Source organism: Phoca vitulina, unplaced genomic scaffold (genome assembly GCF_004348235.1).
Source record: "Phoca vitulina isolate PV1807 unplaced genomic scaffold, GSC_HSeal_1.0 scaffold2, whole genome shotgun sequence".
Taxonomy (NCBI): Eukaryota; Metazoa; Chordata; class Mammalia; order Carnivora; family Phocidae; genus Phoca; species Phoca vitulina.
In genome coordinates, this window is record NW_022589705.1 from 51,477,660 (window position 1) to 51,499,380 (window position 21,721).

The window sequence follows — 21,721 nt, forward strand, 5'->3', positions numbered from 1 at the left end:
TATCAGTAAAGCAAAGAGTTGAAATACATGGTTTCTAAAGTCATTCCACCTCTCAAATTTTAGACCTTTGTGAACTCATATAGAGTGCAAAGCAAAGCAGAGATTTTATGCAGATACTTAGGTCCTGCCTAAGAATAATTAGACCTCCTTCTAAATGGCAGACCAGAAGAATCTCAGCTCTCACAGGCTGAGGGAGATCAGAAAGAGATGGGGGGGGGAGTAGTAACTGGCTATTCTATTAGTTATCTTTTGCTGCAAAACTTAGTGGCTTAAAACAAAAACTAACCATTTGTTTGTCCATGATTCCATGGGCTGGCAATTTGGGCTGGGTTCAGGGGGCAAGTTTTGTTCTCTGCTGTCTCAGTTGGGCTCACATGAGTTTGTAGTCAGGTTGGCTGGGGCCTCAGCCAGGATAGCTAGACCCCTCTCCCCCCATGTGCTCTTTCCAAGGTGTGTCATCCTCCGGGAGGCCTGTCCAGACTTGTCTGCAAGGTGGCAGTCTTTCAGGAGGACAAGAGCTAAACCATAAGGCTTTGGGGCTAAGGTTTGGAAGTCATTCAATGTCACTTTCACTATTTTGGTCAAAGCAAGTCAATTGGCCAGCTGGAATTCAAGGAAACTGGAAAGAGCTGCACAAAATTTATGATCAATTTTAACCTCCTACAGACTCTATCAAGTCTGCCAGAGGAATTTTCCAGCCCGTAAACAATGGACGGCAGCAATGTACGGTGGGGATCCTGGCTATGGACACATAAACCTGTGTTCAGAGTTGAGCTCTGCCACTTATCACAGCTTTGTGATACTTCTGTTAAGGTGTTTAACCTCACTGAACCAGTGTTCCTGTCTCTGTAAAATGGAATAAATCCTACCTTTCAGGGTTTGAGGATGAAGTGAGATTATGTATATAATGTCAAGCAAAGTGTCGGCCAAATAGATGTTGAGTATTTGCTAATGAGGACTCCCAACACATATATATCTAAGGCTGAAGGGGGCCTACATGGGACATGAAGGAAGGAATGTATGTCAGAGTGGTCAAAATTCATGACTCTAAGGATGAATGACAACAGTCTTGGTCCATTTTTTAATTTCTATTTTTCCTATAATTATGGTGAACCAAGAATACAACTGATTGCTTCCTTTTTTTTTTTTTTTAAGATTTTATTTTAAGTAATCTCTACTTAAGTACTCAAGTGGGACTTGAACTTACGGAGATCACGAGTCGCACGCTCTACCAACTGAGCCAGCTAGGGGCCCCCTGAGTGCTTCGTTTCACGAATGATTATGCTACAGGATATTTTAGGTCCTTCCTTCCTCCCTCCCTCTCTCCTTCCTTCTTTCCTTCCTTCCTCTCTTTCCTTCCTTTCTTTCTCTTTCCTTCTTTCTTTCTCTCTCTCTCTCTTTTTCAGAGGGAGAAAAAGAGGGGTGGGGCAGAGGGAAAGGGAGAGAGAATCTTAAGCGGGCTTCAAGCCCAGTGCAGAGTCTAACACAAGGCTCAATCTTACAGCCCTGAAATCATGACCTGAGGTGAAATCAAGAGTCATAATGGACACTTAACTGACTGAGCCACCCAGGCACCCCTTTAGGTTATTCTTTCTGAAGTCATGGACTGCTCAGGGCTAAGGCCAAGGGACCATTTGAATGTAAACAAGATCTAAGCCAGACTGCAAAAGTCCTGTTACCAGATATTTTGATTTTTTTGTTTTCGTTAAGTATAGTCAGTCTTCATTGTTTGTGGATTCCGTATTTGCAAATTCACTCACTCCCCCAAATCAATGTTCCTGGTGCATTCACAGTCATTTGCGGACATGGGCAAAGTGGTAAAAAATTTCAGTTGCCTGATTCACTCGTTCCCAGCAAAAGTAGAACAAGGTGACATTTTGCCTTCATGTTTCAGCTCTCATATTGTGAATAAGCATCTTTTCTGTGGTCTTTTTAGTGCCACATGTTTTGTATGTTTGTGCTTTTGCTGTTTAAAACAGCCCCCAAGCACAAGACTGAAGTGCTGTCTTATGTTTCTAAGCAGGAGAAGGCTGTGATGTGCCATATGGAAAAAAATACATGTGTCAGATAACTTCTGTTCATTTATGAGTTACAGTGTTGCTGGCCATGAGTTCAATGTTAATGAGTCAACAATAGATATTAAAATAAACTATCTTTAAAAAAGTAACACATGTAAAACAAGGTTATGTATTTATCGACTGTTAAAAAATGTTGTGAGCAGAGGAACCCATCTCTGTATTTACCCTGGAAGTAACGGTTCAGTATTCACTAACTCAGTGTTTGCTATGACTTTATAGAACATAATTAGCATGAATAACAAGAACTGATCGTACTTCCTATTGTTGCTTCTCCCTGGTGATACTTCTCTATAACATAGCTGGGAAGTCCAACATGAAAGGTGATAAAGGTAGAAAAGCAAACATGGGCTATCTATAATAGGGATGGCAGGACTCCTGTCAACAAAGGCAGGTCTCTGTTTTCCCTTCCCTGCTATTGTGGGGCAGTAGGTTGATTAACCCAAGGGTGGAAGACTGAATGCATTTTTCTTGCTGTAGCATGTGTTATTATGCTTACATTCCATGTGTTTTGTAGATCTATATATTTTTGAACCCATTACAAAGGTAAAGGGCAAAGATGATTCAAGACAAGTTGCACAGATGCTAATCTTCCCCACCTTTAAGCCCCCTGCTTTGATGCAAAAGGTATTTGGCATACCCTTGCTGATTCATGAGAAGCAAAATGTTAAGAGATTACTTTCAATATCTCATAAGAACACGCAGGACTTGAGGCAGAATGTAGTCAATAAATGCCATATTTTCTTTATTCTAAGATGAGTTTTTTTCCTCATTTTATTTTAATTTTATAATTTGGATGAATCTCAGAATCAAGTGTACATTCACTATACTGCTTTCCTACCATGGATACAATAAAAGATTATTACTTTAGAAGAAGTACAATATTTGTCAAAGTGATAAGAGTTTTGTTTGCCAACTTCATAGGTTGAATAATTATGTTCAGAAAACCTGAAGAAGCCATAGCTACACAAGGGAAGTCAACAGTCGAAAGAATTTACTATACTTGGAATCTTACTTTTTGAAATCTGGATACTCTAATAAATTAGGTTTCACTACATAGATTTTCTACAAATCTCAAAACAACAGTCTTCAACTAATCCGCATAAAACTCTGCTACAAAAGGAACAAAGGGTGAGTCTCTATTTATTCATTAATCTCAATTTATTCATTTATTCTAATATGCTTCAGGTAGGGTATGAAGATTCATACCTACAAAACTCTCCAAGGGAAAGAAAATGGATCACAATGTTCAGCACCTACTATTTTGAAATGCAGAAACTTTCTTGGGTAATAAACTATAGGCAACATGAATGAGTGTTAAATCAGCAATACTAGTGGCTCTTGACTAAAAGTACGGATTAAATGATCAGTTACACAGGAAGCGGTAACAGCAATCTGTGTGTGTGTGTGTGTGTGTGTGTGTGTGTGTGTGTGTGTGTTAAACAATGGACTATATAAACTATCCTAAAACTCAAGCTCAGGGATTGCAAACTCTTGCACACCACAGGTAACTAAAATGTGGAATGAAAATCACAGCAATAAAACAGCTAATATAAGAATTGCAATGAATATATAAAGTTTCACATTTTAAGATTCTGAAAAACTTTCCCTTCTCAAACTCAGAAAAGAAACTGTTTTATATTTACTTAAAATGGAGTTCCCTTGCCAAGACTGATTTAGCAAAAGGTTGATACTCATCAATATGAATATAATTTTTCATACTGAAATAGAGATTCATTTTAAGGAAATGGGATAATATTTGCATTATATTTTATAAGTCCCTATAGTTCCATCTGGTCCTTATTTATCTAAACTTTACTCAGCTTGCATAATATTTTTGCTTACAGTCGTATTCCTTAAGATCAGAAATGCCCAAATCTGGAAATTCAGAGGTACTATTCGTTAACATTCTTTCAGTGTGATTCATAGACTTCTTGCAAACTCTGCTTTGATTTTAAAATAAAACTAAGGTAATAAGATGTTTTGTGTAAAAATATATGACTTAAGCAATAATGATAAAAGGAGCCTGGCTTTGGGGGATTACACGCCAAAGCAAACCACACTCCTCATGAAACAGACCGTGCAAAGTTCATTTGAAGGTAATAGCAAAATAAAACACTTAATCAAATGTAAAATAGTTTTCTATTCTGCTTACTTCAAAAAAAATACCTAGCGGTTTAAGTTGCTACAGTTCTACATTTAAACGGCCAAAAGCAGTAACAGCTAAACAACAGCATGCAACATGGTGAATCAGGGTTAAGTGAGGTCGCTGCAGAGCTGGACATATGGTTAGAGCTAAAAGACAGGTATTTTTCACTTCAATTTCTAGATGGATGACTTTACCACATAGTATCCAAATGTGAGAGTCCTTCTACCTCCATGCTTCTTGCTGATGTACCTCTCCTATCTACAGAACTGCTGTTTAATGAGACTGAATTAAATTGCAGGTGGTGAAAAAAATACTGATTTGAAACATGGAGAGAAATAAGATTCAGAATCTGACATTCCCTGGCCTTCTAAATATTACAAGTATCTAAATTTTACAATCTACCAGGCGCCTGGGTGGCTCAGTCGTTAAGCGTCTGCCTTTGGCTCAGGTCATGATCCCAGGATCCTGGGATCGAGTCCCACATCGGGCTCCCTGCTAGGCGGGAAGCCTGCTTCTCCCTCTCCCACTCCCCCTGCTTGTGTTCCTGCTCTCGCTATATCTCTCTCTGTCAAATAAGTAAATAAAATCTTTAAATAAATAAATAAATAAATAAATTTTACAGTCTACCCTGGGAATTCACTGACCTCAGTTACACTGCTGCAATGGTACCAAGAATATAAAGACAAAACAAATGTCCTAGGCTAATTGTTTTCCTCTTACAAAGAGACAAGCTTATCTCCAGCCCAGAGGAACAACACAAGTGTAACAACTAGGGCTTATATTCATAAACTTGACCTTTCCAAAAGTGGTAACAATGACTAGCTTCCATAGAACAAAACTAAACAATAATTAAGCCTTATTCTCTAGCTAAAAAAAACTGAAGATTGAAGTTTTAAGAAAGTTGTGAGACGAGAATGTAAAAAGAGAGAGAGAAAATGAATTTCCTTAGACTGCCATAACCTTGGGGCGCCTGAGTGGCTCAGTCGGTTAAGCGTCTGCCTTTGGCTCAGGTTATGATCCCAGGGTCCTGGGACGAGCCCCGCATCGGGCTCCCTGCTCCGTGGGGAGCCTGCCTTCCTGATTAAAAAATAAAGCCTAATAATAATATCCTTGCAGAGAGCGGCTTGCCTGCATTTGTCAAATATTTCTCGAGATTTGGCACTCACTACATAGTTCATTCCACCTTTGCCCAGCTGATGTTAGGAAGTCCTTCCTTATGAAAATGTGAAATCTGTTTTTCACTAAGCCCCTTGGAAGAACCTGTTTTTCACTAAGCCCCTTGGAAGAACCTGTTCTTATCCCTCATCCACAAAAAGATAACCTTCCACGTCTGCAGAGAGTTGTCATTGTCCCTTCCGATCTTCCCTTTCCCAACTCTATTCAATTGCAATGATGTGGTTTCAACAATGTCCTTGTCAACCACATAATCATACCCAGAAATGAACAGTATACTCGAGCCACAGTTAAAACTGATCAGGGAAGCACAGCAGACAGATCTAACAGCACGTGCAAATGTCTTGAAAGGAATGGAAGGAGGCCAGCCTGGCTGGAGTCCAGAGTGGCTCACAGAGGCTAGACAGTCATATTTTTAGGTGTGCAAGGCACTATATGGGGATACTAAAGGTACAAAATACAATAAAACAGGCCTGTTCTCAAGATACTCGGGGTCTGGTGGGTGAGATGAAGAACTCCCTTTTATAGGTGAAGGTTGATGACACATAGTGGTAGCCCTAGAGAGGGAGCCCAATCGTGTGGCTTTGGAGCCAGATCGTCTGATTAAACTGCAACTGGACGAACCGCTAGCATTATGTCCTTGGAGAAGTTACCTAACTTATCTGCGTCTCCATTTCCTCATCTGTAAAATGGGGATAATACCACTACCTCTTCTACAGGGTTGTTATGAGAATTAAATAAGAGGATACATATTAATTACATATTAAGAAGAGTGTCAAATCACTTTTTAAAAGTGTGATGCCGAAAAATATCTAAAAAGTTATGTTTCTCAGTGTGCAGCTGATACATCAAAGACAGATGAAGGGAGCTGAAGATATATATATATATATATATATTTTAAGATTTTATTTGAGAGAGAGAGAATGAGTGAGAGAGAACACACATGAGAGAGGGGAGGGTCAGAGGGAGAAGCAGACTCCCCGCTGAGCAGGGAGCCCGATGTGGGACTTGATCCCGGGACTCCAGGATCATGACCTGAGCCAAAGGCAGTCACTTAACCAACTGAGTCACCCAGGCGTCCCTGAAGATATGTTTTAATATGAATGTTTAATAATAATCAATAATAAATGAACTCATGGGGCGCTTGGGTGGTTCAGTCATGATCCCAGGGTCCTGGGGTTGAGCCCCATGTTGGGGTCCCTGCTCAGCAGGGACTCTGCTTCTCTATCTGACCCGCCCCCCCCCCCCCCGCCCTGGCTTCTGTGCTCGATCTAATAAATAAATAAAATCTTTAAAAAAAAAAAAATGACTGAACTCAGTATACAGGCATTGGAAAAAGTCCTTTATATTATTTATCTTATTAATCCACATACCAAGTGTAAGAGGTCGATTTTGTTGTCACCACTATTGCACAAATGAAGAAGCAGATTTAACCTAGAAGGGTTAAGTTGCTTGTCCAAGGCCCTACAGTTAGAGATCTGGGATTTGGATGCCATAGAATCAGCATCATTACTCAGCCTATTAGATTTGATATAACACATTATCTACAGTCTGGGACCTTTGACAATGGTAACCAGAGAAAGGAAAATGCACAGAGTGAGGGTCCTGGAGAACCTTTTGTCATTCTTTCTGCACTTCACTTGTTCAATCCCAAGAACAGTCCAAGTCTGCCAATACTCAGATAAAAAATCTGTTTCTTAAGTTTTTATTTCTCTTCCCAAGGCTGATAATAAAATAACTCCAACAAAAATGACACTGGAGGACTATGTTTTACTTCTTCTGAGGACACTAGAGATAAAACTTCTCATCAGCAAGCAAACATTTCAGAGAAGGGGGGATGGAAGGATTCAGGGAGAGGCTTAAGAAATATGTGGTGAGCATCATAAGAGGTAAGGGTCCTCAGTCTTTCATTTGGCAGAGTATGTCAAGTCTTCTGAGTTGTAAGATTTCATGCAAACTAGCACTCTAAGACCAAAAAGAGTGGTGGTGGTGGTGGTGAGAGGTAGGATGATGGGTGGGTGGATGGATGGAAGGAAATAATATAAATAAATATACTATCTATTTTATACCTTATCTGATTTCCTTGCTGTGTGCCCCTCTAAACTCACATGTAGAAACTCTAATGCCCAATGTGATGGTATTAGGAAGTGGGACTTTTTGGAGGGGATTAGGTCATGAGAGCAGAGTCTTCATGAATGAAATTAATGCCCTTATAAAAGAGGCCTCACAGAGGCTCCCTTTACTTTGTGAGGATATGAGAAGTCTACAATGCAGAAGAGGGCCCTCACCTGACCCTGGACTTCCAGCCTCCAGAATTGTGAGACCCGGAGTCCTGTTGTTTATAAGCCACCCTGCTCCTTCCTTCCTTTCCTTTCTTTTCCCTCCTTCCTTTCTTTCTTTCTGTGTGTAGGCAGGACTTAAAACTCGAGACCCTGAGATCACTACCTGAGCTGAGAGCAAGAGTTGAAAGCTTAACTGACTGAGCCACCCAGATGCCCCTAGTTGTACTTTTTTCTACTTTCCAGAGAAAAATTCCTATTTTAATAGTCCTTATTAGGATTTTTCATTGGTCCCTTATATTAGACCATCAACACTGAAGGTAGTAGAATAAACTTGACTGACAGTGTAAGGACAGGGTTATTTCACTCAACTTTAGGTCCTTGGTACTAAGAAAAGGGCAGCCTTTAAGGAAACATATGTAAGAGCCACATTCACGAAAAGCAGACCTGGGAGCACATCAGAGGATTAAAACAACAGAGGTAGAAGTCTGTCATTGAGGATTGGGTCCAGGTGCACTCATAAACCTTCCCCAGAGGCTCACCCTCACCATTATCTTGGTGTTTAAAAGGCCCATTTAGATGACTGGCTGCAAACACACTGGGATGCTAAGTGAGATCTCCCTCTCTGATCTCAGAAACCATCTGCCTTGGCTCCGGAGCAATTATTTATAGCAGATAGGACTGATGTGGTGTCAAGACCAAGTCCCAGAGGCTTAATTCCTCCAAAGATGGCAAAAGTGCCTGTTGGATACACAACAAAGAGGACCCAGAAACCCAAACTGGGCGGGTTGCAGCAGATGCTTAAGAAGGGTCACCAGCACTCAGAATGTCAGAGCTGAAGTAAGGGTGCGTCACACAATCAAATGTGCAAAGACAAGTGCAAAGGTACTTTTGACAGTGGGTCAACACTGTCCACAATTTCCTTTCAGATGCTCTCAACTTCATTTGCTAACTTCCTGCTGACTAGGTGCAGTCCCATGACCCCACTGGATAATATGACCTGAGGCTGCATATTCCATATCAAAATTTGGAAGGAAAAAAAGATCTTCACTGTGGTAAACGATCTTTTATTTGTTAAAGCACCTTCCACCCACCCGTGCTGTTCAGCTTCACCAAAAAACGACATAGCTATATATAACTCGTGAGTCTAACTTACAGCTTTTGACGAGGTACCTGGGGTTAAGAAATAAAAGCTATGTCCCATTTCTCATTTTTAAGTGGTACTTATCCTTCCAAGGACAGTGGTATTTACAGCCTCAAAAGGCAGAACTATATATTATGAACTTCAGAATGCTGTTAAAGAATTTTTTAATTTTTTTTTTTGGCGGGGGGTGGGCTGCCTCGTGGTGGCCAGAGAAGCAGAAGCAGAGCGTAGTATTTAGCAAACAGCCTCAGCCAGGAAGCAGTAGGTGATGCGGACAGCGGAAGCCCCAAGCTGGTAGCCAGTTCCACGAGTACGTGCAACAGCGGAGCCCCAAAAGTAGCACGGGCACGTCTTATTCAGGTTTTCTAACCCACCCACATAAAGCAAAATCAGATTAATAACAAAGCCAAAAAAAAAAAAAATCAGCTAACAAACTCATTCAGCTGGGCAAAACATGCTATGAGATCTCCTATTGGGAAAAAATTCCGTATTTCCTATGGGGAATCTGGTTCTGCCTTATTTTAAGCAGTACAGACTTAGAGTTACAAAAAATAAATCAGAGGGTTACCTCTTCATGAAAGAATTCACTACAGAATTTCCTTAAAATGTAATTTCCCTGGTTCATTTCAAATATAGATTTATATAAATTCAGTTTATTCAATATTCAGGAATATCTCTTTGGAAAAATGAGAAAACAGGCTCTGGAAGGTAGGAACAGCCAATGTTCAGGGTCGGCCAATAGTTTCTGCATACTACCCCAAAGACCTTGGGATAACGATTTACATATAATATGCTTTAAAAATATGTAATATGTATATATATTCACTTCCTTACGACCCCAGAACTTTTCCGCATTTCTCATTATCTGGCTTGGAAAGCTATCTGTTCAGCTTCTGTGGCTGAGGAAAGGGGCAAGCTTTTCTTTAGAAGTTTCCCTTCAAGTGGTCTGGTCCAGGCGATATTTTTAAATCGTACTTAAATCTCACCCCATGAAAGGGTGGGAGCTAAAACTGGCTGCTGAGCTAGTTAACTCCAGGTGTCCCCAGTTCATCCAAGCTGATGAAGAAATACCCTCGTGTATGCACGAAGCCACAAACAGCAGGCGCTGCCCGCACGGCCAAGGCAGGGTCATTCAGGAAATAAATTATCCCCAACTCAGGAGAAAAGTTATAGCAACACGTTAATCAGGTGGACAGAGATAAAATCCTTTAATAAACAAACGCTGGCGTCTAAGTACAGTCCTGTTTAGGTTGTGCACTAGGAGGGTCTGCCTTCGCTAGGTCAGGTCGGATAGCGGGAGGGCAAAGGGCCGAGAACAGGGAGCAGGCAGAATACACGGAGACCCGGGGTTCGGCCGCACTGTGCGGTTCTTGAGTTGCCTAGGGCTTCACGGGCCTAATAGTTACTACAGAGAAATATAACGGGATCTCCCCACCTCCCGACAGTACTAACGTGGAAATATTATATTCCTGCCAAAAATGAAAATGCATTTTATTGATCATATTACACCTGTTTTACCTGTAAATCTGACATATACAATCTATTCCTTACTAAATAAAATGGGCAAAAGAAATACCAAAATATTCATTTAAAAACATATTAAGAAGAAAACTCGTCTCTAGGGAGAGGCCCAGGATGGGTTTGGAGGGCAGGGCTGGGGGGAAAGGGTTGGAGGGAGATTTGCTTTCTACTTTATATCCTTTTGTGTCAGTTTAACTGAGTATAATATGTATGTATTACTTATTCAAAGAGATATGCGTTGATTCATCACATTTTTATAAATCAAAACACAGAAAGTTTTACCAAAAAATGGTAATGAGTAGTGACATCAAAATATACTAAATAGGGCACCTGGGTGGCTCAGTAGGTTAAGTGACTCTTGATTTTGGCTCAGGTCATGATCTCAGGGTTGTGAGATCGAGCTCTGCGTGGACATGGAGCCTGCTTAAGATTCTCTCTCCCTCTGCCCCTCGCCTTCTCTAAAATACACACACACATACACACACACAATGAATAATCAAAGATCCATCATCCAAGCAAAAACTAACATTCTAATTTTTTTAAAATTATGAGTAGACATGAACATGGTTAGAATAAAGCAAAACCTAAATTGTGCTAGACTAATTGATATATATTGTTGTCTAGCATTCCATTAAATGATGATGATGATCATAATAATAACAGTTCATACTTATCTTACACTTAGTAGGTACCAGACACTGGCCTAAATCCTGTTCTTTTTTAAAAAATGTTTATTTTATAATTTAGCAGATTTGGGAGAGAGCGAGCATGCATGTGAGCTGGGGGGATGGAGAGGGGGAGAGGGAGAGAATCTTTTTTTTTTTTAAGATTTTATTTATTTATTTGACAGAGAGAGCGAGCACAAGCAGAGGGAGTAGTAGAGGGAGAGGGAGAAGCAGGCTCCCTGCTGAGCAGAGAGCCTGCTCCATCCCAGGACGGAGATCATGACCTGAGCTGAAGGCAGATGCTTAACCATCTGAGCCACCCAGGCGCCCCAAGACAGAGAATCTTAAAGCAGACTCTGCCGAGCGCAGAGCCCAACTTGGGGCTCAAACTCACGACCCTGAGATCATGACCTGAGCCGACATCAAGAGTCGGATGCTTAACCAACTGAGCCACCCACGCTCCCCTAGATCCTGTTATAGTATTTCTAAATGCTGCTACAGTGTTGTTGGTCTAATAAGCATTTATAGGGGCACCTGGGTGGCTCAGTCATTAAGCGTCTGCCTTCGGCTCAGGTCATGATCCCAGGATCCTGGGATCGAGCCCCACATCGGGCTCCCTGCTCGGCGGAGAGCCTGCTTCTCCCTCTCCTACTCCCCCTGCTTGTGTTCCCTCTCTTGCTGTGTCTCTCTGTCAAATAAATAAATAAATAAAATCTTTAAAAAAAATAATAAGCATTTATAAAAAATACTCAAGGTAGAGAAAATCCTGGTGAAAATGAAACACTGAGAAAAACTTGAAAGCTGGCCAGAATATACATGCATGTCTGTAATTATGTTTTTTTCCATACCACAAAGAAGCCAATTCTTCCACAGAAGTGATAAAGGCTATAATGAGGCTCAACAAGGAACTCTCTGACAGCGGATATACTTCACTTCTAGGAACTTACCAAAGGTGTGTCTTTTCCTCCCACAATGCTGAGACCAAGACCTGAACGTCCCTTGGATATTTCTATAATCATTTCCTGGCCAGGAACAATGGGACACGTGGCTGGGTCCACTGACAGAGGGGCCTGGAAACCACCTGGAGAAGGATGAAACACAGAATGATGGGCAAGCAGGGGATGCAGCCCGGCACGCACACTCTGTTAGTTGGGGAGCACAGGGTTTACACATGTTTGTCATTTCACTCTTTTCCTGCTGAGCACCATGCAGCAAAGAGCTGGGTCCTTAACGCCCTTTCAGGAAGGGATGAAACCCGACGCTTTTGAGATGAAAACAGTAACTACCCCCCTTACTCAATCATCTATTTTAAGTATACTTGAAATTTTTTTAAGCTTAAAACATACCCTGAAAACTCATACGGGAAGATGTAAGATGATTAAATGATTAAGTACATATAGGCGTCTGTTCTAATGAAAATGAAGACTGGTATGACAGAAGATTCTGGGTTATAGTTAGAAGATACTAAGAAGAATTAGTGCTTAAATACTTTCAGTTAGAGCATATCATGAATTAAGATATATAAAGGATTTCATCAATAAAGTATGATGTTAAGATAAGAATTACCTAACAATGATCCCGAAACATATACACAGTTTAAAAAAAAAAAAAAAAAACTGTCATAAACACAACATTCAAGAACTAATTGCTGGGTCCACAGCTGAAAAACTTGTTAAAGGAGTTACTCCTACTTTATAAAGGTTTACTTTTTAAATTTTTAAAAAAGATTTAATTTTTTATGGTTAATTTAAATTTTTAACATTAAATTTTTTTTTATGTAACCTCTACCCTCAAGGTGGGGCTGGAACTCACAACCTGGAGACCAAGAGTCTCATGCTCTACTGACTGAGCCAGCCAGGTGCCCCATGGTTTACTTTTTAAAATCATTGTTTTATTTTATTTATTTATTTTTCTTAAGTAGGTTCCATGTCCAGCATGGAGCCCAACGTGGGGCTTGAACTCACGACCCTGAGATCAAGATCTGAGCTGAAATCAAGAGTCGGTTACTCAACCAACTAAGCTACCCAGGTTTCCCCAAATCACTGTTCTAGATTGGGTTTCTTTAAAAAATGAGAGAAAAAAATATTTACTGGCTAGGAAAAGATGTTTAATACAACCCCTTTATCCAGCATAACTTCTACATATGTGTATTTTCCAGATGACTGAACCCAACTAATTGAAAAATCAAAATATTCAAAATGTTAGCTTCAAGAGCTTCTTGTACAAATAAGGAGCCTCCAAAGAATGTCATCTTTTTTGACAACTAAGTTCGATCATCATGAGTACTGACTCTTACCCTGGGATAGAATTTAGTTAAGGGCTGAGAATAAAGGGCCCCACCTTTTGGCCAGCTGCAGCTAATGCACAGGGGCCAAACTGGGATCCTCAAAGCTCATTAAACATCTGTCCCAGCAAGGGCCCCCTTATGGACTACAGGCTAAGAATGATTCTCACATTTTCAAAAGGTTGAAAAAAAAAAATGAAAAGAAAAATAACATTTCAAGACATGTGAAAATTACATGAAATTCAAATTTCAATGTCCATAAATGAAGTTGTATTGGAACACAGCCCTGCTAATCCATTTACTTCCAGTCTACGGCTGTTAGCATCCCGCGACAGCGGAGCTGAGTACTTGCAACAGAGACCATATGGTCCACAAGCCTTAAATATTTACTATCTGGCTCTTTACAGAAAAAGTTTGCCAATCCTGATATTCAACAAAAGGAGAGAGGCTCTAGGTAAGCCTGTGGAGGGTTCTGCTCTGACTCAGCAAGAATAATAATAAAGCAGGTTTTGGAGTGGTGGGAACGTGGATTTAAGCTCCCCAGAAGGGAATTAATAGGTGGGTAAAAATGGAGGCTCATTCCTCATCCGAAAAATGCACGTAGCGAGCTGCTTTCTAATAGGAAGTAAATGAACAATGGTGTGTGGTGCCCAGTCCAGCAACTAGCATAACGCATTACAGTTGCTCTTTCTGACCGCATGGCATTTATTAAGCTAATGGCCTCCTAGTTAAGAGTGAGGAATTTAGTGACACAACCTCGGTAACAATAAAAAATGCCCTATTAGAAGGAGAGTATTAAATTATAAACCTAATCTGACTCTAGATCTTTTGGCAGCAAATGTATTTCACACTCCATTTTCCATTCATTTACAATAAAAACAATGTGCAATAGTGCCTAAATTCATAAATGCTTTACAAAGTTTATACTCCTTTTGTAAATGACTAGTTAGCCTCTTGAGTGAGAAGAGAGATGCTGGGGATGGCATTTCTCTTCTTTCACTTCTGCCTCACCCTGGCCAGTCCTGAGTCAGGGTTGGTGTGTATTTCTCCTATCGGGCCAGCCCAAAGCCTGACATACCAAGCCCCCGATAAATGTTTGGTAAGTAGATGACCAAATGAGTAGAATTTCCATAGATTAAATTATGGGAGATTAATTTCTGTTATCAAGATATAAATATGTGATGCATCTTATCAAAACTCAGTTGGTCAACATTGTGGTTACTTTCTTAGTAAAAGGCCAGGTGGTCAGTATTCTGAGCTTTACTGACCATACATTCTCTGCTGAACTACTCAATGCTATCCTCATTGTGTGAAAGCAACCTTAAGACTACAGGTAAACAAAGGAGTAGTCCAATGAAATTTTATTTATGGTCAGGGAAGTCTGGGTTTCAGATAATTTTCATGAAATACTCCTTTGACTTTTTCCAACCTCTTAAAAATATGAAAACCATTTTTAGCTTGCACCCACACAAAAACAGATGGTGGGCCAAATCTGACCCATGGGTCAAAGTTTGCTGACCACATTCATCAAGTATTTTAGTAAAAACCCAGTACTTTAGAATAATACCTGCTTGCTAAAGTTTTTATTGAGTTAATATTTCTGAAAAAATATGCATAAGACAAATACGTAAAGGTGTTAGTCCTGCTAAATTCATGCAGGGTTGTGCTTCGCCACTGGTGAGCCCAGTGTTTTAAATAGGCCACTTTTTTTATGGACTTACATCACATAAAAGCAAAGTGGAAATACTCATTATTCATTTTGAAATTCTATTTTCAACTGCCAGTCAGCATAATTCATGCCAGGAATTCAAAGAGTGAAAGCGAATACTCATGTCTTTAAGCACTGAAAATTAACAGTCTTCAAATCACTTACATCAACATATGCAAGGCTAACAATTTGACTGAATATGATTTTTAGGAGATAATACTCATACACTAAACACAATCTTTTGGAGCGATTACAGAATAATTTGTAAGCTTCATATGCAAACAGTATTTACTGAGGGCCTTTTTTTTGTTCTAGCACTTTCATACTCAATAAGCCCTGGGCAATCCCAGTAGCAGGTGAGGAAAATGGTGACCTGCCCACGTCCTGGAGCTAAGGAAGTGGAGGAGGGATGCAGAGCCAGGCTTCCTGACGCCTGGTCCAGTGCCCTTTCCAGGATATCATCATCCCCTCCTTGTCTCATGTTGGAGGAGTCAATTCAGTTTGGCTCACAGAAAGAATCATACCATAGCTTGTGAAATCCACATCCGTGGAATGGTATGATGGAGCTGGTGCTAAAGGTATCTCTTGTGAACTGAAGGAGACTTTTGTTGAATATTTTTGCTGTTTCATCTGGCTGACAGCCTACAAAAGAAAGGAAAATTAGAGGAATGTCAAAGAGGAGAATGAAAACCAGAGGATAAGACTTTAAAACTGGTGTGTTGTTACCAAAACAATGGTGGCACTCCAATAATGTTGTCTGAGAATTTAGAGCGGGAGAGGTGGCAGGAGGAAGTTAGGATGATTTCTGTCCCATGCCCCATGCTTCCCTATTTAACTTGACATCTAAGATGTTCAGTGAAGGATGGATGAAGGAAGGGGAGAAGGATAACAGCTGATGATACGCTATCATTGTGGTCTGTATACAATGCTGGGGCTGGGAAGCAGAACAAAAATTTTTACAATTTCCATTGATTCTGATGAAATCGATGTGAAGTCCACATACCCATGTTGTGCCCACTGAAAAGCAATCTATGCTGCAGATGTTCTGAGCATACAACAATGTCCTTCTCTTCTGGATACATCCACAATAGTTAAATGCATTAGGCAGGTTAATTGAGCAACATGAGGGCCAGGAAGAGGAAATTAGCATCCACTCAAAGTCTACTAAGTGCCAGGTACACTGAACATTTTAATTCACCTCCAAGAACTATACCTTATTCACCCTTAATTCCCAGTACCTGGAACATAGTGGACCCTCAATAAATGTTTGATGAATGAATGAATGAGTCGCTGAATGGATATAGAAGAGCAAAATTGAAGACATGGAAACTCAGAGTTGAAAATGAATTTGTAATTCAATGAAGGTACAAAGACCTTTGCTGTGTGAGCTTTGGAAAGTTAACTCGTAATTCTGGATTTTTGTGGATAATACCTCCAATGAATATTAGTATTAGAAAACTGAGAAAAACCAAAAGGACTCCATGCTCGCTTAACAGGCAGTTAAGAAACATAGGTAGTGACCTGACCTGCCTTCTGGATCTGTATGTAGCCAGGGAACCCATCCCCAGCTGGAAGATTCTGGTGGAGGCAGTGAAGCACCAGGCTGTCCCTGGAGTCTAGAAATAGGATCAAGGTAACTGCTCCAGAACAATGACACCTCAAGATTCTGTCAGTGGAAGGCCATGCCTCAAAACAAGGCACGGTGCAGTATATAAAAACTAGAACACCAGCCATTGTGTATCCGTGTCGTGCTTTCCAGTTTTTAAAAACACTTTTACATCCATGAATTCTTTTAATCCTGAGACCAAGCTGGAGAGTTAGACAATATTACTTTCTTTTCCAGATAAAGAAACCATGTCAAGTGGCTTGTCTGAAATCACACAGCCATTTAGAGGAAGAGGTCAGATTAAAAGCCAGTAGTAGCTAAAGAACGCTACAAATTATGTTTTTATTTTTATTTTATTTTATACATTTTTTAAAGATTATTTATTTATTTGTCAGAGAGAGAGACAGAGCACAAGCAGGAGAATGCCATGGCAGAGGGAGAAGCAGGCTTCCCGCCGAGCAGGGAGCCTGATGTGGGACTCGATCCCAGGACCCTGGGATCATGACCTGAGCCGAAGGCAGACGCTTAACCGACTGAGCCACCCAGGCATCCCTTATTTTTATTTTTTAAAGATTTTATTTTTAAGCAATCTCTACCCCCATTGGGGGCTTTAGCTCATAACCCTGAGATCAAGAGTTGTGAGTTCTTCTGACTGAGCCAGCCAGGTGCCCCAGAACGATACAGATTTAAAATGTTTCTCAAACAGCTGCTAGGCACTGGTTCTATGGATGTTCATTTTCTTTTCTGTAGTTTTTCTCACCAACACTTAATAATGACCATATACCTACTTAAGAAGACTTACTCAAAGACATATTTTCAGTGATTTAAAAAAGAGGGAAGGGGGAAAATGACAAATATGGGTTTACTACTAGAAAACTGAACAATGGAACCACCTAGATATCAATTACTCTGAGGACCATATTTTCTAGTGTCCTTGAAGCTAGATACATCTGCAGGCTAAGTTTTGGTCAGTAGGATGAAAACAGATGCGAACTGTACAATTTTCAGGTCATTTTCTGCAGGATAAGGATCCTGCCTTCCTCTTCTCCCAAACTGGAATGCAGATGGGATAACAACATCTGAGCAGCCGTCTCAGACCCAAAACTGGACGCATTTTTTTTGAGGATGGTAATCAGATAAGAGGTGCCTGAGTGTGTGATACTGTGGAGACAGCGTATCATCCTCACACTGATTATACCCATACTTGATACAGAAGAGAAACTTCTTGGAGAGATTGAGCCTAATCTTAATTCATACAGTACTTATGTTCAACTTTTGTTTTCTATCACCTTTAAAAAGAACATCAATAACAAAGATGCTAAAGCGTTCTTAGCGATTTTAAAAAAAGATGTATTTATTTTTTTAACCACTTTATTTTAATTTTTTAAAGATTTTATTTATTTGTCAGCACAAGCAGAGGGAACAGCAAGCAGAGGGAACAGCAGGCAGAGGGAGCAGACTCTCCGTTGAGCAAAGGGCCCGACACAGGACTCGATCCCAGGACCCTGAGATCATGACCTGAGCCGAAATCAAGTACTCTTAACCGACTGAGCCACCCAGGCATCCCTATTTATTTGAGAGAGTGACAGAGAGAGCATGCATGAGTGGGAGGCGAGGGGCAGAAGGAGAGAATCTTCAAGCAGACTCCTTGCTGAGCCTAGAGCCCTATCCATGAGATCATGACCTGAGCCAGAACCAAGAGACACCTAATTGACTGAGCCACCCAGGTGCCCCAGAATCATGTGATTTTTAAAACATTAATGTTTGTGCTAATCGTTATATCTCAGCTCCGGGTTGCATCCCATTGCATTGTGCATAATAGGTTTCCAACAGATAGTGATAGCACTGAACTCAATTAAAAAATAAGGAAACAGTCCATAAAACCAAGTGAAACATCCAACATAAATTTTTAGAGGCTGACCTCTTGTTGGTAGGTGTGGTGATAGATGTAATGTGTGCTCCTGTGACTCATCCATCAGCACAAACCCAAACTACTAAGAATGAAAGATAAGAAAGGTTGGATTTTCTGTTTAATGTCTTCTATTCAAACATGAAGAGTTGGAATGGACTTTCTAGGTTATCCAACCTAACTAAACCAGTGGTTCTCAAACCCTGTCTTCATAACAGAAATTGCCAGGGAGTTTTTTTTTTTTAAGATGCTGGGATTTCTGCCCCCAACCCCATCCTAGACCAAATAAATTGGCACCTAGGTGGAGCCCAGGCAAGTTCTATTTAAGAATTACTGCTTAAAGTTAAACCATGGATTCTTCACCCAGGGTAAATGGGTTTCTAAGAGATCCACAAAGGACATTTTGGGAATTACAAAAGTCATGTGTTGTAGCAAAATTACGTTTATCAGTGTTTTGTGGGGAAAGAGTCTACAGTTCATTTAGGATGGGAAAATAAAAATCACCACTCAAAGAAGATATGAACTGTTGAGTTTGCTAGTACTGATTAGCCGTGTGGCCATAGGAGAATCACTTCACCTCCTTACACCTAAACTTCCTCATCTGTAAATTGGGAGCGATATTTCTAAACCTTGTGAGCTTGTTCAAAAGATCAAAGAGAAAAGGACATAAATAAACCTATCACTATGCCAGGAACAGTTTAAGATTTCAACAGATAATAGCTATTAATGTCTTCACGTCTTTTGATAATAAATGACCAGCCAGCTCCTGATTAAAAACCATCCGGGTGGTTTGGAACATCTCAAGGGCTAGGGAAGTTCTTCATAATGAGCTCACACAGCCTCACAGAGGTGCTGCCCACTGACGTCGGCTGGTTCTCTTCTGCAGCCACGGAAAAGGGTCATAATCACTTTCCCGAAAGGACAATACTTGATTTAAGCGCTCGTTTTTCGGCATGGAAAAGAAAGGGCAGGTGGTGTTTAGGATTTGTCCTAGCTCTGGGGCGCCTGGGTGGCTCAGTTGGTTAAGCGACTGCCTTCGGCTCAGGACATGATCCTGGAGTCCCGGGATCGAGTCCCACATCAGGCTCCCTGCTCAGCAGGGAGTCTGCTTCTCCCTCTGACCCTCCTCCCTCTCATGCTCTCTGTCTCTCATTGTCTCTCTCGCAAATAAATAAAATCTTAAAAAAAAAAAAAAAAAAAAAAGGATTTGTCCTAGCTCTAAAGTTCTATGGTTGTAACATTTTAGGGATGTCTGGTATGTGACTTGAGATAAGTGGCAGCATATGAAGCATTAGCACATTAATAGTGAATTCTGGGGCGCCTGGGTGGCTCAGTTGGTTGGGCGACTGCCTTCGGCTCAGGTCATGATCCTGGAGTCCCGGGATCGAGTCCCGCACCGGGCTCCCTGCTCGGCAGGGAGTCTGCTTCTCCCTCTGACCCTCCCCCCTCTCATGTGCTCTCTCTCTCCCTCAAATAAATAAATAAAATCTTAAAAAAAAAAAAAAAAGTGAATTCTGGTCTTAAAAAAAAATTTGCTTACACATTTCCATTTGATCCAAATCTGGTTATTTTTAAGGCTCTTTCTATACCTACTCATTTTTAAAAAAGTTTTAGATTTGAAAGATTTTATTTATTTATTTATTTGAGAGAGAGAGAGATAGTGACAGAGATGGCGAGAGAGAGCATGGGCAGGGAGGAGAGGGAGAAGCAGGCTCCCCACTGAGCAGGGAGCCTGATGTGGGTCCCAGGACCCTGGGATCATGACCTGAGCTAAAGGCAGACGCTTAACTGACTGAGCCACCTAGGCGCCCCTGAAGTTTTTTTTTTTTTTTAAGATTTTATTTTTAACTAATCTCTACACCAACATGGGGCTCAAACTCAAAACCCTTAGATGAAGAGTTGCATCTTCTACCAACTGAGCCAGCCAGGCACCCCTACACCTACTCATTTTTTTAAAAAAAATTATTTTAGAGAGAGAGCGCGTGAGTGAGCAGGGGGTGGGGGAGAGTCTCAAGCAGACTCCCTGCTGAGTGTGGAGCCCGATGGAGGGCTCGATTCCACAAACCTGGGATCATGACCTGAGCCAAAATCAAGAGCTGGATGCTCAACTGACTGAGCCACCCAGGCACCCGTATACCTAGTCATTTTTATTTCGGTTTTTAGCATATAAGTTTGGAGACTTTTCAAAGGTATTTTCTTTGGCAGTGTTTGAAATATCATGTAAGCTCTAGTTCCTTAAACATAAAAATAGCTAATACAGCAATAATGTAAATTTTAGTAGCATGAAGGTATCAACTAGCACAAAGAAATGAGAATCAAGATTTTAAAAAGAAAATACTCAACAGCAACAGAAGTACAAAAACTTGACAGACAGAAATTTATAGTTTAAGAGAAGTGAACTCAAACCGTAAGGAACACCAAAGTTACTGTATTTATACTTTTACAGAACTACAAATTCTCCCACTTAAGATTTTTTATTAATGACATTAAGTAAAACATGGCACTCTTGGAATTTAAGTGCAGGTGTGTTTGTAGGGATGGCTCACTTTTAAACACCTGCTCAGGGTATTGGCCCAGGAAGATGCACAGAGAATATTTCCACACACCTTGCACAGAATCAATGATATGGCTGTGGGTTGACTTCAAATTCTAAGACACACCATAACCTCCCAGCAAGTAACAGAGTCTGATTTCATTGCCATCACTTCCTTTTCTTCTGGAACCCATTTATAATGCACACCATCCCAGTTGAGCAGAACCTAAAGGGGAAATTACGTACATTGTCAGTTGGGCACTCCAGTGCCTTCTGGTGACCTGCCACCACGCCCTGACCAGCCACCTGGGAGATGTCCTCCTAAAATGTAAAAGATATGACCAGTTAGTGGCATTGTAGGGCTCAAGTGCTCTCTCCAGCTTTAGCAAACACCATGGGGCTTTGGCTCTATTACAAAAATGACCAAAGCACCAGTCATAAAAGTTGTGTTCATCCATCTGAACCAAGTCCCTCCCATTAATGAATGCAGCCTTGTCATTTCCAAATGCTTCTTTTGGGCCCTTTCAGATCTATCAGGCTTTAAACCTATCAGATACCCACTGATGGTCACTTCAGCTGGAGTTTTTTCTTCTTTTTGCCATTCCAGTAATCTCTGAATCTGTATTTATACTGAATATTTAGTTCTTTCAGGGTTTGAACTCTGATATTAGAACT

At 40.7% G+C, this 21,721-nt stretch overlaps 1 protein-coding gene across 2 annotated transcripts in view; it reads right to left on the reverse strand.

The window, feature by feature from the left end:
• Positions 1 to 21,721, reverse strand: part of PATJ (PATJ crumbs cell polarity complex component) — a 346,204-nt gene that overhangs the window by 51,348 nt on the left and 273,135 nt on the right. For both annotated transcript variants that reach the window (XM_032427605.1, XM_032427611.1), the window contains exons 32-34: positions 21,293 to 21,367; positions 15,523 to 15,640; positions 11,954 to 12,087 (exon numbers count right to left, since the gene is read on the reverse strand). In XM_032427605.1, the coding sequence (XP_032283496.1) occupies positions 11,954 to 12,087; positions 15,523 to 15,640; positions 21,293 to 21,367 (327 nt within the window). The remainder of the gene's footprint in view (positions 1 to 11,953; positions 12,088 to 15,522; positions 15,641 to 21,292; positions 21,368 to 21,721) is intronic.